This window comes from Hyla sarda, chromosome 1 (genome assembly GCF_029499605.1).
Source record: "Hyla sarda isolate aHylSar1 chromosome 1, aHylSar1.hap1, whole genome shotgun sequence".
NCBI lineage: Eukaryota > Metazoa > Chordata > Amphibia > Anura > Hylidae > Hyla > Hyla sarda.
Window position 1 is genome coordinate 112,455,995 of NC_079189.1, and position 15,767 is coordinate 112,471,761.

At 40.2% G+C, this 15,767-nt stretch overlaps 1 protein-coding gene across 21 annotated transcripts in view; it reads right to left on the reverse strand.

The window, feature by feature from the left end:
- Positions 1-871: 871 nt before the first annotated feature.
- The window catches only part of TENM3 (teneurin transmembrane protein 3), a 2,657,329-nt gene continuing 2,642,433 nt past the window's right edge, over positions 872-15,767 (reverse strand). For all 21 annotated transcript variants that reach the window (XM_056560421.1, XM_056560526.1, XM_056560513.1 and 18 more), the window contains 2 exons: positions 11,645-11,775; positions 872-3,466 (listed from right to left, as the gene is read on the reverse strand). In XM_056560421.1, coding sequence (XP_056416396.1) covers positions 2,711-3,466; positions 11,645-11,775 — 887 coding nt within the window. In that variant the 3' untranslated portion in view covers positions 872-2,710. The remainder of the gene's footprint in view (positions 3,467-11,644; positions 11,776-15,767) is intronic.

The window sequence follows — 15,767 nt, forward strand, 5'->3', positions numbered from 1 at the left end:
GCTGAGCAGAATTATGTATAGTTTTTTTTGGGGGAAAATTGTCATTTGTATAAGCCACCTGTGTATAAGTGTGAATATAGAAAGAGCTGTCAATCACTGAGTAAGAGTGTCCACTTGACTATTTAGCTCAGAATTAGCAGATATTTACATAATCCCTGCTCATTCAGAGTTTAATAATTAAGTCGGTGGTCCAATGCAGTGATTGACAACTATTTCTATATGCATACACAGATAGCTGTCAATCACATAGAAGGACCGCCCACCTAAGTACGAAAATGAAAAGTTATGATCAATCGTTTCCCACAAAACCATATGTCAATCTGTTCAAGTCCTCCTACTCTATAACATGATGCCTGCAGATAAGATAACACTCTCAGCATGATAAATTCCCTTCAAAGGGTGTTATATAAAAGTTATAAAACATATCTACTTTCTTCTAACAATGCCACTCTTGTCCATGGCCTGTAACTTGCATTGCTGCACAGTCTGACTAAAGTAAATGAGAATGAAGTGCAATACCACACACTGCCCATCATAAATTGTTCTGCCCCAGACACATAGTTTGCTATTATTGTAAATATAGAAATACTATAAAACTAATCCAATACTGTGCGTAAAAATCCCACAAAACCTAGAGATTTATCTATACTTTGATATCTTCTATAACCTTCGTGCAGCCAGACTGACAAAGGATGCACAAGATAAGAGAAGATGAGATTATACATAGAATGGAATTTTCAGACAACATTTATAACCTGACAGTATTATTGACTACCTCCCCTTTCCCAGAGTAGTGACAAAGTGTAAGAGAGATATGGTCCAATTTGCATTTGTACAACAAGAAACGGCTTCCTACGATGTTTCATCGCCTTTTAAAGCAAACACTTTTATTAGAAGGATGGATAAACCTCCAAGGTTTATAAGTAGTTTTAACAACAGAGGCATTAAAATAAATATATATAAAAAAAAAAAAATAACATTTACAAGATTCGAGATGGAAAATAAGTCAGCATAGTTATTGGAAGTTTTGGAGCAATACATAAGCCTCTATGTACACAAGTAACACTGCTTTTATGGTTGGCAAGAATGAACTTTCTGATATGCGAAGATTTCCTACAGCTCATCTATGAGTCAATAATATCAATCTACGACATGTCTGAACATGTTTTTTGATTAAAAAATAAAAAACAAAACTTTCTGTATGCTATGTTGAGGCAAAGAGCATTAACAAACATATCCTACTTCAGAAAATATTACAACAGAGCAAATGTGCCAGGAAGAAGTATACATTAGACAACTTCAAAACGGCAAGTTCTATTGCAGGAGTATTAATAAAAGCTGGAACACCAGGCCCATCATGGACTCTAGGACTATAGAAGTTATGAGTTGGTAGGCATCTGACATAGAAATACCTAAAGTCCGGTGTAACATTGGAGAAGGGCTGGCAACTGCTGGCTTGCACTTGCCCGTTTTACTATCGCACCAGCTACATGTAGAATTCCCTATTCTATGGGTAGTAACTGAGAATGCAGTGGAGCATGTCCCTTCTAGGATAGTCATCGCTATAACCTGGCAAGCAGAAGGAGCTAGAAATTTCCCAATTCCTTGCTTTCCTACCCATTGCAGCATAAAGTTTTTTTCCCCTACTTAAACCATTTATATGTATATGTATTCACGCTGTAAAATTGCTTTTAATATTTGATCATCTCCTATTTAAATCTATAGGTCCAATGAGCCTTACTTTAACTATAGCATCTGAAGAATGTAAATGACTATAAAAACTATCCATAGAAAAAGGACCCTTAAGAGCTTTTACATTCATTTTTTTGTCATTTTATTTTATATATAAACTTTCTGAAACACTTTTACATAAATTAACTCCTCTGAGACTAATATTTGATGTACAGTAAATTGTAATTCCTATAAAAATCCATAAACAACTTGTTTCACATAATTTACAAAAGAAAAAACAAAACGAAAAAAAACAAAACGAAAAAAAGAAAGAAGATTCCTTTGCTCAAACTTGCAGAGAATTCTACTTGCAATATATTTTTTTTTGTTCGAGGCAAACCATGTTAGCATTGTAAAATCTGTATTGAAAGTCACATGGTAGCATAAGTCACTTGTGCCTATAATTGTCCTTGTCCGTTTTTATAAAGCAGCACGGAAAAAGCAGTTGAGTTGTCTATAAACAGTAATTTTGCTCCACGTTTCAAAATTAACAATGATATATACCACATCCTATGCAGAGAGAAAGAGAGAGAAATCGAGAAACTACTCTTGGTAAGCAAAGGTCAACATCTCAATAATATTCAGAAACACTGTACAGATATTCGTTTCGATCCTTTTTTTTTTCTTTTTCTTTTAATACAGTGCCTGGATGAATGTAGATAAAGCCTACTGGAAAAAAATCTATAGGCTTTCTTCTCCAGTCCAAGTGCAGTGATATGCATATGTAAACATATTATCTTAAAGCAGATCACCTTTAAGGTCATTCATAAAAACAAAGGGGAGTTTGCCAACAGCATTTTTATTCCCCAGGAAGGCTCTTTTATTCTCAGAGTCCAGTACAGATTGTGCTACAGAGAGGATATTTGAGCCATCATAGAGTCTTAGCTCAAATAACTATGCAGCAAAACAGTTTCCGTCTCCCTTTCTAGAGGAAGCACAAGTGTTACGTCTCTTTGGCAGCCTCAGCAAGGCCGTTGTGTTACCTTTTCCCAATCTCGCTTTGTCTGAGAAACTGTATATTGTAAGAGCTGTCTGCTAATTCAGGGTATTGCTCCACAGAGAGTACATAGTACCCATCATATCCTTGTACTTTGCCAGCACTCAGCAGTTGTCTTTTCTCTCCTTCAGTCCACAACCTAGCACCATCTTCACCATCCCTTACTCTTTGTTGTTCCCTGGCCCAGGCATGGGAAAGAGCTCTTTGTCTTGCTTGCTCTAGGATCCGAGCTTTCTCTTCATCGAGTGTCATGCCATAACGTACATGCAAGGCCAGGGCACCATATTGCATTTCCACATCGGCAAACCTGCGAGTTCTTCCATTTACTACTGTAGTAGACTGGGAGACTGTTACATTGATGCCATTTTCTAAAGTTTTGCGACCACTGGTCAACCTCAAGGTTGCGAGGTCACTTTCAGGAGTGGTGGTTTTGATGAAATAGTGTGTGTCTCGTCCTTCTATGGTGAAATGGAGGTTTTCTAGGTAAAAGGCAGAATTTAGAACTGCTGCGACCTTGATGCAGTCCTCATTCGCAATATTGAGGACATTAGTGATGACTTTGCCTTGATTGACAGCCAGCATGACTCCTTTTCCGATCAGTGACTTCACAGTAGCAAACCACAGCCATGATTTCTCCTCTCTGGTTTTATGTTTGCTTATCTGAATCTCTGGGATTTTCCCCAGAGATAAGAAAGCCTTCGACTGCCTTGACACTTGCTGTTGCACTCCGGAAAGTGGCTGAAAAACAAATAGTTAAGTTGTAAATTATTTATTTGGAAATGAAAAAGTCACATAAATGCATTACATTTTGGACATGTTATTTTCTTGTTTTCCTCCTTCACAAGTCACAATAAGCTGTCACTGTGCTGTATACTTTACTTTTATTTACGGTCAATAACATTGAGTAATTTGACTTTTTTCCACCGTGCATTTGCTTTGCTTCTACTTATATTAGAAAAGTGTTTGCTCTACAGCAAATATGTTATGTAAAGGGTACACCTTCATCTTTATAAGCTTGTATATCAAAGACAAATACTGACTAAAAAATAACTGTGACATGGGTTTATTTCAAGATAGTGAAATATATTTGGATTGGTAATTTAAATTTTGCATTGATGTAAAAGAGTTTTGGCACCTCATAAAGAAATGGCATACGGCTAGGAAATCACTTTGTGATCTATTCACTTATGACATGGCCACCGATTATGAGAATGGAAGAGTTGTAGTGCTGGTTAAAGGGGTACTCCGGCCCTAGACATCTTATCCCCTAGACTCCCATAGACTTGCATTGAGGGGGCTGAGGCTGAGACATCACAAGGGGGCAGAGTCATGACATCACAATACTCCGGCCCCTGTATCGAGAGTAATCAGCCACAGAGCAATCTTCGCTCCATGAGGCTGATGACAGGGGGTGCTGCAGGAGAGATTGTGGTGGTCCACAGTGGCGGGACCCCTGCGATCGAACATCTTATCCAAAGGATAGGGGATAAGATGTCTAGGGCCGGAGTACCCCTTTAAGTTCCTCTGCACAGCAATGCTACAGGCCACCAAAATGTGCAGAGAACTGATACCTGAGCACACCCAGATGGCAGGGGGACATTATGCAAGTGACACAGTGCTCAACCAGCAATACATCCTACCAACACCACATCTCACATAGAGGATGGAACTTTACTGACCATAAAGTGATGTATGTTTACCACTGTTTTGATTTAAATAAAGCCATGCACTGACGAGAGTCACAGTCTTCTTTCCTATTCTGCTATCTTACAGTCAATAATAAAAACCTGTCTTGATAATGTACTGGTCTGAAAAGGTTGAGCTCTCACCCCATGGTCGCTGAACGTGGACAACATCAAGACCACATGCAGTGGCCAATAGCCACGCAGCTTTGTTGGTTAATACCAGCTAATTCTATGGCTACTTCATGTGGATATGTCACCTGACACTTTATAGTGCGCCTTTGTAATGAGTTTACTTAGAACTTGAAATCTTTATGGTGATCTGTCATACGGACAGGAGTTCCTGTAAAAGTGAATCAGATGCCTCTTAACTTAGCAGAAGCTGCTTCCACCTTTGTTATCAATCAGGAAAATTGTGCCAGTATGTAGCCTCAATACTCTCTTGAGTTTCTCTGGACCTTCCTTAGTCTGGGCATGTTCATGAGGAAAATTTCTCATAAATGAATGTTCACATTTGGAAGACGGATTCAACTGTATAAGGTTAAGTTCTCCCTTCAGCTACATGGGAGAACACTCACTATTACCGGAATAGGAAGATAAAAATTTTGTATCTTATGCACAAATTAGGCTCCATTGAGGATAATATAAAATACCAAGAACAGTCTGATTGAAGGGAAACTGACAGAAAGTTAGGAGAGTCCAATTTCCTGATATTGGCTAATAGGGCAGGGGACATGGATTAACATTGTATCTTCATTATCTATGCTTCTCTGCTACAACATTTATTAGTAATTTTTTAAATAAATATGTAAATTACGGGGGTTCAGTGCACTAGGGACGTAACTAAGGGGTTGTCCAGCATGTCTTTATTTATGTATGCATTGTTTTATTCATCAGTTGAAAAAAATAAATAAAAAAACAACAAACAAATCACACCTGTCTGTATCCCTGACGCGTATCCAAACCATTCCCTATCTGATCCCTATCACTTCTCTCACCCTCTCACATCTTGGAACGTCTGTCACCTCTCCAAACCCGTCACCTCTATGATCCCATTCCCATGACACCTTTTTAATCCCAAACCACCTCTCCAAAACCCATCAGCTCTCCGAACTACTGTCACCTCTCTGAAACCTTGTAACCCCTCTAAACTACTGTCACTTCTCCAAATCCCTGTCACCTCTCAAATCCCTCACTACTCCTCATATCCCTGACCACTTCTCTGAACCCCTGCCACTTTTTTGATTCCCCACATATATGCATATGCTGCATTCATTATTGTATTTATAATTTTTTTTTAAATCTTTATTAAGAAGAAGGCATGGTTAACCCCTTAAGGACCAAGGACGTGTGAGTACGTTCTTGGTCCCGCTCCCGTGATATAGCGCGGGGTCCCACGGTGACCCCGCATCATATCACAGTGGGCCCGACGTCATAGTGAAGCCGGGACCCGCCTCTAATAGCTATTAACCCTTTAGCCGCACGCTCAAAGCTGAGCCACGCGGCTAAAAGTGAAAGTAAATGTGCCCGGCTAGCTCAGGGAGCTGTTCGGGATCGCCGCAGTATAATCGTGGCATTCCGAACAGCTGTACTACAGGAGGAAGGTCTCTTACCTTCCTTCCGGCAGTCCAATCGCCGATTGAATGCTTCAAGCCTGAGATCCAGGCTTGAGCAATCAATCGCCGAAAACCCTGATCAATGCATCCCTATGGAGATGCATTGAACACAGTTAAATATCAGTAAATGCAATGTTATAGCCCCCTATGGGGGCTATAATATTACAAAAGAAAAGTGTAAAAAAAATCATTAACCCTTTGAATTATCCCTTCCCCCAATAAAAGTTTGAATCACCCGGCATTTCCAATAATAAAAAAAAAACTGTGTAAATAAAAACAAAAATAAACATATGTGGTATCGCCGCGTGCGGAAATGTCCGATTTAAAAAAATATACTTCTAATTAAACCGCATGTTCAATGGCGTACGCGCAAAACAATTCCAAAGTCCAAAATAGCGTATTTTTGGTCACTTTTTATTTCACGAAAATATGAATAAAAAGCGATCAAACATTCAGATCAATGCAAAAATGGTACTGACAAAAACTTCAGATCACGGCTCAAAAAATGAACCCTCATAGCGCCCTGAACACGGAAAAATAAAAAAGTTATAGGGGTCAGAAGATGACAATTTTAAATGAATAAATTTTCCTGCATGTAGTTATGATTTTTTTCTGAAGCAATACAAAATCAAACCTATACAAGTAGGGTACCATTTTCACCGTATGGACCTAGAGAATAAACATAAGGTGTCATTTTTACCGAAAAATGTACTACGTAGAGACGGAAGCCCCCAAAAGTTACAAAATGGCTGTATTTTTTCAATTTTGTCCCACAATGATTTTTTTTCCCGTTTCACCATAGATTTTTGGGTAAAATGACTGATATCATTACAAAATAGAATTAGTGGCGCAAAAAATAAGCCATAATACAGATTTTTAGGTGCAAAATTTTAAGAGTTATGATTTTTAAAGGTAAGGAGGAAAAAACTAAAGAGCAAAAACCGAAAAACGCCCGGTCCTTAAGGGGTTTTAAAGGGGTACTCTGCCCCTAGACATCTTACCCCCTATCCAAAGGATAGGGGATAATATATCTGATCACGGGGTTCTGCCGCTGGGGACCCCCGCAATCTCGGCTGTGGCATTCCAGACATCTGGTGCACGGAGCAAACTTCTGGATGACTGGCGATGTGGGGCAGAGGCTCCTGATGTCATGGTCACACCCCGCTTGTGATGTCATGACCACGCCCCCTCAATGCAAGTCTATGGGAGGCAGCTTGATGGCTGTGACACCCCCTCCCATAGACTTGCATTGAGGGGGCATGGTCGTGACATGACGAGTGGGGCATAGCTGTGATGTCACTAGCCTCCGGTGCTTAATCCAACGCTCTAAACAAATGCCGGGTGCAGCATGAAGATCGCGAGGGTCCCCAACGGAGGGATCCCTGCAATCAGATATCTTATCCCCTATCCATTGCATAGGGGATAAGATGTCTAAGGGCAAAGTACCCCTTTAAGAAGATAGAGTGCATCCTGTATGTTCCTCTTTCCACTTTACAAATGCTGGTAGGTTGTTTATGGTGCCTTTCTAAACTGACTGATAAAAGGTATTTGGTGGTCGCAGCTATTACTTCTTTCTAAGTGACATGCTTACATGATGCCTCTCAGCTATTCAGGTAGAGAGGCACAAAAGGTAGTATATGACCTGTTTTGGACAGCGGACAGTGAAGCACATTTCTATTAGCATTTCATAGGTGCTTTTTATATAGAGAGGAATAGTATGTCTATAATAAAGAAATATTTCAGTACACTATCTCTACAAAACATGCAATCAGCATATACAGAGTTAACGTCATCTGAATTAATATATAGTACTGAGGGAATTTTCCCTTTTGTTTTATTGTCAAAGTTTGATGGATAGTTCCCTCTGTCCCTGTTGCTAGTTGCCTGAAGCTAATGAAAAGCCCAGCAAAGTATTAATGCCAGTCACTTTTTTCTCAGTCATTAACACATAATGCATGTATCTGTCACCAATTAAACTGACTGTCATCTGGAATTCTGCAATTAAATTTAACACCAATATTTCATTTTTTCTGACAAGCAAAATTAAAGCCACCTCTGTTCCCCACTGGCATTCCGCTTCTATGCTACCCAACATGTCTTTTTTCTACTTCCACACCAAAGTAGCACATTAAAATGGCATTAGAATTTGAGTAAATAATATTGATCTTTATTGTTGCTCAGAAAAACGAGAGCGGCTTATGCAATATACATAATATATAAGCGTAAAGTAAACCGCTATTAAGGCGACAAATGAAGATATTATTACCATATTACTAAGCTTTAAAATACAGAAAGTAAGCCTGAAATTGGGCTAAAGGAGGACACAGTTTAGAGTCAATGAAATCTGAAATAACTATTATTCTAGATTATTTCTAGCTGTAGATAGAAATTGTGAACGGTAAGAACTACATTAATGCAGGGAATATCCAACAGTTTTTAATCTACAATTCCCAGCATGCCCAAACAGCCCTTGACTCTCCGGGCATGCTGGGAGTTGTAGTTTTGCAACATCTGGAGGCATTCGGGTTGAAAAACACTGCTGTAGAGAGTTCTGAAAAGAGGGGAGGATGGGTCATATTTAAAAAGGAAGGAATAAACTTGTGCAACACGGCCAAGAGCTAGGGGACTCAGCCTAGCAGTTGTGGGGGTGCCAAACTACTGAGACGCTCCTCCTATGGGCGCTGGTGTTGCAGCGTTGGTGGCTGCTGCCCAGCATTACACCATTTGGGTTAGGGACCTACTTAAAGGAGTACTCTAGTGCAGAATATTCCTGCTCCATCCTGCCAGGGCTGCAAAATAAATGAAAATAAACCATCACTCACCTTCCTGGGTTCCCACGGAACGCCACTACAGCTGATTGGTCCTCTGGTCCATCCTCTTCATACTTCCGGGTGTAACGAAGCGTCTCATAGCGCTCAGCCTATCGCCGGCCGAGGCAGAAGATCGCGGAGGCCGGCGATAGGCTGAGCGCCATGTGATGCTTTGTTACACCCGGAAGTATGAAGGAGATGGACCGGAGGACCGATCAGCTGTAGTGGCGCTCTGCAGGAACCCAGGGAGGTGAGTGATGGTTCATTTTCATTTATTTTGCAGCCTGGCCAGGACGGAGCAGGAATACTCTGCACTAGAGTACTCCTTTAAATTTGTAGGACATGAAATGACAAGTGGGCATGTAGTTTAAGCTAAATATATACTAACTACATGATGTTACATTTTGCTGAGAAGATGTATAGCATATTAATGTGCCGCTACGTCTTTTTGCTTTTTCTCTCCATAGTGCAGTTACATACAGAACATACATTTGTAATGCTAAGTATTCTATACAGGAAGACTTGTTTCTTAGTTAAAGGGGTACTCTGCTGCCCCAGTGTTTGGAACAATTTGTTCAGAACACTTGGAGCGGGTGTCAGAGTTCGTGATGTACGACCACGCCCCTCGTGCTGTCACGACCATGCCCATTAATGCAAGTCTATGGGAGGGGGCATGGCAGCTGCCATTCCCCTTCCCATGGACTTGCATTGAGTGGGTGTGGCATGACATCACGATGGGCATCACCGTGACATCACGACCCCCGCCGCCTGCACCCAGCATTCTAAATGAACGCTGGGTGCTGCAGATCGTGGGGTTCCCATAGGATGTCTAGGGGTGGAGTCCCCCTTTGAAGGGTTGGGTTAATTTTTGAGAAATAGGTTGCCTTCCAAACAACATTCAATACCTATTTACAGAGTAGGGGATACATTTATGACTGGGACGGCCAATAATCACACGAACAGGGGTCTGAAGCAAGAGTCCCAGGTGTGTGCTGCTACTCCCTTCACTGTCTATGGTACTGAGAGAGATGGCCAAGTATGGCACTCAACTGTATTGATCAATCCTATAGACAGTCCACAGATGTATATGCCTTTCCCTTCTGTAGATAGAAGATACATGTTTGTTGGACAACCCTGTTTCTGTAAAAATTATTAAGCACAAGGTTTCATAACTACCTTATGTCATCTGGACATACTCAAGAACATTATCAGCATATCTAGAGGAGTAACCTACAGCAATAACAGGACTCCCAACTATAATGTGATTTATATAACTGGTCTCCCCATAGGAATCTTTTGGCCTGGTCATCTCATTCTGTGCTGGCAAAAATTACTGGTCCAGCTCACAAAACCCAAGAACGATCCCCCTGGCTGTACACGTATCTAATGTATGTATTACTCCAGACATGATGTCCTGTACAACACCCTTAGTTTTATTATTCGCACTCTACATCTAGTTTATAGCATACAGATAGGCTTTCGCTCTGTGCATTTCTTCTCAGCTTCTGATGACAGGAAAATAAATCTTTTTAATAGACACTCTGGGCATTTGTTAGTTGGCTTGACTGGCTTTCAATTACACACTGGCCGATTTGCTCTGCAATGAACATCCCAAACAAAATGAAATGATGACAGTTCTGTATGCGCTGCCTCACATTCATAATACCATCACTCTACCCTTGGATTTTAGTTTTTTCCATTAGGATACAGCATAGTTTTAAAACTCAAAAGTAGATTTCTCAGCTAGTAGAGAGAGCAATTTCAAGGCAAAATCTAGTTAGAATCATCCTCTGATTGGTCACAGATACACATGAAAAGATTCATTTGGAAAGTCTGGGATAACAGGTTACCACTGGTTTCCAAACACCCTTGCTGATTATGTTTCCTTAAATTTGCTGTAACTGATCCCTTTGTAGAGCCACAGAGAACTAAAAATCTCTATTCAGCTCTTTTATTCTGGATATTAATAGTGGTCTTCTATGACAGTGTTTCTGAAGCGCGGTCCTCAAGTTCCCCCAACAGGTCATGTTTTCCGGATTTTCTTAGTCTTTCACAGATGATTTAATTATGGTAAGTGAATCAGGCATCACCACAGTTATATCACCTGTACATGAGGACCACGCTTGAGAAACACTGTTCTGTGACATACTAGAATACTTGATTGGACTTAATTTTCCCTTTAAGTAGCTCTCATTTAGAAGAAAGGGAGATTAATCCTTGATGCTTTTTGAAGTAACCAATATATATTATATTTTCCCCAGTTTCTCCTCTGCATGTTTCATCTCTAAAAAAAACATGCTCCCCTATGCCACTAACAGTATACATCCTAAGAAACAGCAGCAGCATGGAGGAAATAATAAAGCAGTAGTGGGCATTCTAAGCTGTGAATAAAGCCCTGGAGTGAGATTGAATAAGGAATCTTAGTGTTAAGGGTCCGATCTCTCTTTTTTCTGGAGCCGAACGGACCCTTTAACGGGTCAGATGCAAAAGGAAACTGTCAAGTCCCAATGGCCCCCATTCACTTGCATGGGGCCCATTGGTGATTCGATAGTTTTACAGGAATTTAGAGAAGAAAAAAAAAGCGCTTGCACCATTTTTTTCTCCGCTAAACTTGACAGAACTGCCGACTGAGCTCCACCTAACGGAGCCTGACGGCAGTGTGAACGAGGCCTGAAAACAAAGAAAACCATCTTTCTCTGATAAGATATATTACATATATTTGTTTGTACTTCTGATTTATACAACATTTGTTGAAACAACAATGACCATAATAGAGATAATAAAACAAATGTGAAAAAAGAAGCTTACCGGTACATCATCCCATTGCTGACTCTTCATAAGTTCGTAAGATGGTTCCGATAAATCAACTTTGGGGTGTTGAAAGCCAGGAATGGAATTGTGTAGATAAAACCCAAATGTGCCCAGCCAGCTGTTAATATCTACAAATGAGCCCCAGAAAAAATCACATTAGTAACCAGAAATGATTATAATTTTTTTTTATAAATTCTCATGAAAAATTCTTAGTAACTAAATTTTCAGTTTACTATAACAAATTAGAAGAAAACGATGGGAACCCAACTGCGTCATACTGAATAACAAAGATGTCATGATCATATCCATGGCTGAAGGAAGCGCCGACACGTAGTCAGCGATCTTTATGCAAATTTAGAAATGGCTAGAAATAAGATATCATTACTTGGTGGTCATTTAGCAAAACGCGAAGCGCCACATTTAGCTGTCTGGCAGCAGCAATCTGCATGGAAAACCTTCTAAGGCTTAGTGTTAATCGGATATTCGCGTGTGATCATACACGTCACTTTCTCTGTATACACCATTAAGAAAACACACACACCCGTGTCATTTCTTTGACAACACAATCTAGTTTTGGACTCATGAAGAGCAATTGTAAATTGGCATTTCCTCCAGACGGTTTACCGGTGGCGGAGGCTCAGGTGGTGATGACTTGCCGCTGCTTTTTTCATCCACCTATGGTTAAATAACCTGTGATAAACCTCTAGTCACGGGAATGGGAAGTTGCTTGTTTCCAATACAACTTTTGTCAGGAGGAGGGCATCTCATTTCTATGGTTAATAGAGAGCATTTTCCCCACTGCAGTGTGAATTAAAGGAATTCTTCACCCAGGCAACATTCTAGAAGAGATGACTGCCAAGTCTCTCCGAAATTCTCATTTATACAGCATTTTATTCAATTATCCTCCCTTCACAGCAGTGCAGAAAAAGGCAAAATCACTTAAAGAAGTAACAAAGCTCTGCATAACTTGTGAAGAGGAAAAAAAAATTGAAATGTCACTTGCTTGCATGAGAACGGTTTTAGCTTAAGGATCAAAGCACCGGTAAAAGTGGGGTTCTATTGTGATCTGGATCCAATGTGCCAGTACCTTGCTGGAACTGTTATCAGGTTTAGGGTCTATTCATTTATTGCAGTGGAGTTCAAACTGTGGCCCTCCAGATGTTGCAAAACTACAACTCCTACCATGCTCGGACAGCCGTTGGCTGTCCGGGCATAGTGGGAGTTGTAGTTTTGCAAAATCTGGAGGGCCACTGTTTGGAGACCATTGATTTATAACATGCAGCACCATCAGCTCTATATGGCAAAAACCATGCCATATGTTCATATTGTATTACTAGATGTATTTCTCTTGTCAAAATACATATTTCGGAAATTTTTAATTATTTGATCCTTTTTTTTTTTTTTTTTGCTTCAGTGGAAGACACTTTCTGGCCACCATTGCCATTCGGTAAGCTGAGAAAAGCAGAGACAGGTGTTTGACCATTATGCATAATTCCCATTGATGTTGATGGAAGTTAGGCCATGTTCACACAATGGAATTTCCGTGCGGAATCCAGTAGAAAAATACAGCTTGGAAATTCCGCTCTAGCAGGGAATTTCCATGGTGGATATTTCCTCCGCAGGAATTCCCGATTCCAGTCTACGCCAAAAGAGAAAGGAATCATCCGAAACACGTGTCAAGGTCGCAGGACTATCTCTGGGAAGCCGTCAGCATGTCACAATTAGGTAAAGTTTCTTGAGATATTGTTCTACTATGCGCTGACTAAACCTATACCGCAGGATTGTATTATTGGCAATATTGTGATCTTTGTACATATCCCAGAGATATCCTGCTCAGCTTTTGTTTTTTGTTTTTTTAAGGGTGGGTCATTTTATGGGTGTTTTTTCTACCTGTTTTGTATACATAATAAAGATTAAGTTTTTGAATATAATTCTGGGCTAATATTGTAGGTTTTTTGATTATTATTAGCCTTTTGGGCTTTGTAGGTAATATACGCCAAAAGAATGTCAACTCTTTTGGCTGCATTCACAAGGAAATGCATTGCCGTCTATGGAGGCGGGGCATTTCCTAGTGGTCCTAGCACCGGCACAACAAGCTATTTGCAGAATGTCCCTCAGTGTTTTCCAGGCGGACATTACGCAAAATGTACACAGTGTGAACATAGCCTATAGTTTATAGCAGTGTTTCTCAAGTGTGGTCCTCAAGCACCCCCAACAGGTGATGTTTTCAGGATTCCTTAGTCTTTCACAGGTGACTGTGGTGATGCTGGATCCACTGACCATAATTATATCAACTGTGATAAAAACTAAGGAAATCCAAAAAACATGACTTGTTGGGGGTACTTGGGGACCGCACTTGAGAAACACTGGTTTACAGTGCTATGCCACTTTACATAACTCCCATTAAAGTCAATGGGAGTCATTTGGACTGTGTAAAACAGCCAGTTTGGATGTTTTAGGCTTTCTGAACACCTGCAGTGGCAACAAGCAGGCCAGAAAGGGACCAGGGGCCACTGATCTCGAGATAGGTCAGGTCCCAGTGGTGGCACCTGCATCTATCATATGCTCTATCAGAATGTTCTATCAGAATGGAGATGGAGGGTTAAAGGGGTTAACTAGGAATAGAAAAATAAAGCTAATTTCTTCCAAAAACAGCAAAAGACCTGTCCTCAGTTTGTGTGTAGTATTACAACTCAGCTCCATTCACCTCAATGGAACTGACTACAACTGCATTGCTGCACCAACCTAAGGACAGGTGTGTTGCTGTTTTTTGAAAAAAAAATCAGCTCTGTTTTTATAATCCTGAATAACTTCTTTGAAGGGGTTATCCAACTATTCAAAATGTATTACTTATCTCCAGAATGTGACTCGACTCTGCAGAACGCTCTGGCCACCACCTTCTAACACATACTTTTCTCAGCACTGGTGGCCTGTTCAGCTAATCAGCGTCCTCAATGGTGTCCTGCCTCAGTCAGTGATCAGTTCTGCAGGTCTTCACTGCTGAGATGAGGAAGTCTCAGTAGGTGGGGGCCAGAGGGTTCAGTCAGGCCCTTTCCCATGGATAGGGGATATGTTTTTAATATCTGGATAACCCCTTTAACCCCTTAAGGACTAAGGGGTTTTCGGTTTTTGCACTTTCGTTTTTTCCTCCTCACCTTTTAAAAATCATAACCCTTTCAATTTTGCACCCAAAAATCCATATGATTGCTTATTTTTTGCGCCACCAATTCTACTTTGCAGTGACATCAGTCATTTTACCCAATAATCTACAGCGAAACGGAAAAAAAATCATTGTCCGATGAAATTGAAGAAAAAATGCAATTTTGTAACTTTTGGGGGCTTCCGTTTCTATGCAGTACATTTTTCAGTAAAAATGACACCTGATCTTTAGGTCTTTCTGTAGGTCCATACGATTAAAATTATACCCTACTTATATCGGTTTGATTTTGTCGTACTTCTGGAAAAAATCATAACTACATGCACGGAAATTTATACGTTTAAAATTGTCATCTTCTGACCCCTGTAACTTTTTATTTTTCTGCGTATGGGTCGGTATGAGGGCTCATTTTTGCGCCGTGATCTGAATTTTTTAGCGGTACAATTTTTGTATTGATCAGACTTTTTGATCACTTTTTATTCATTTTTTCATGATATAAAAAGCGACCAAAAATACATTATTTTGGACTTTGGAATTTTTTAGCGCGTACGCCATTGACCGTGCGGTTTAATTAATTATATATTTTTATAGTTCGGACATTTACGCACGTGGCAATACCACATATGTTTATTTTTATTTTTATTTACACAGTTTTTTTTTTATGGGAAAAGGGGTTGTGATTTCAACTTTAATTAGGGAAGGGGTTAAATGACCTTTGTTAACTTTTTTTTTTTTTCACTTTTTTTTTTTTTGCAGTGTTATGGCTCCCATAGGGAGCTATAGCACTGCACACACTGATCTCCTATGCTGATCCCTGCAGAGCCATAGCTCTGCACGGATCAGTGAGATAGGGGCTCGATTGCTCAAGCCTGTAGTTCAGGCTTGGAGCAATCAAACCCCGATCGGACTAGTGTTGAGCGGCATAGGCCATATTCGAATTCGCGAATATTCGCGAATATATGG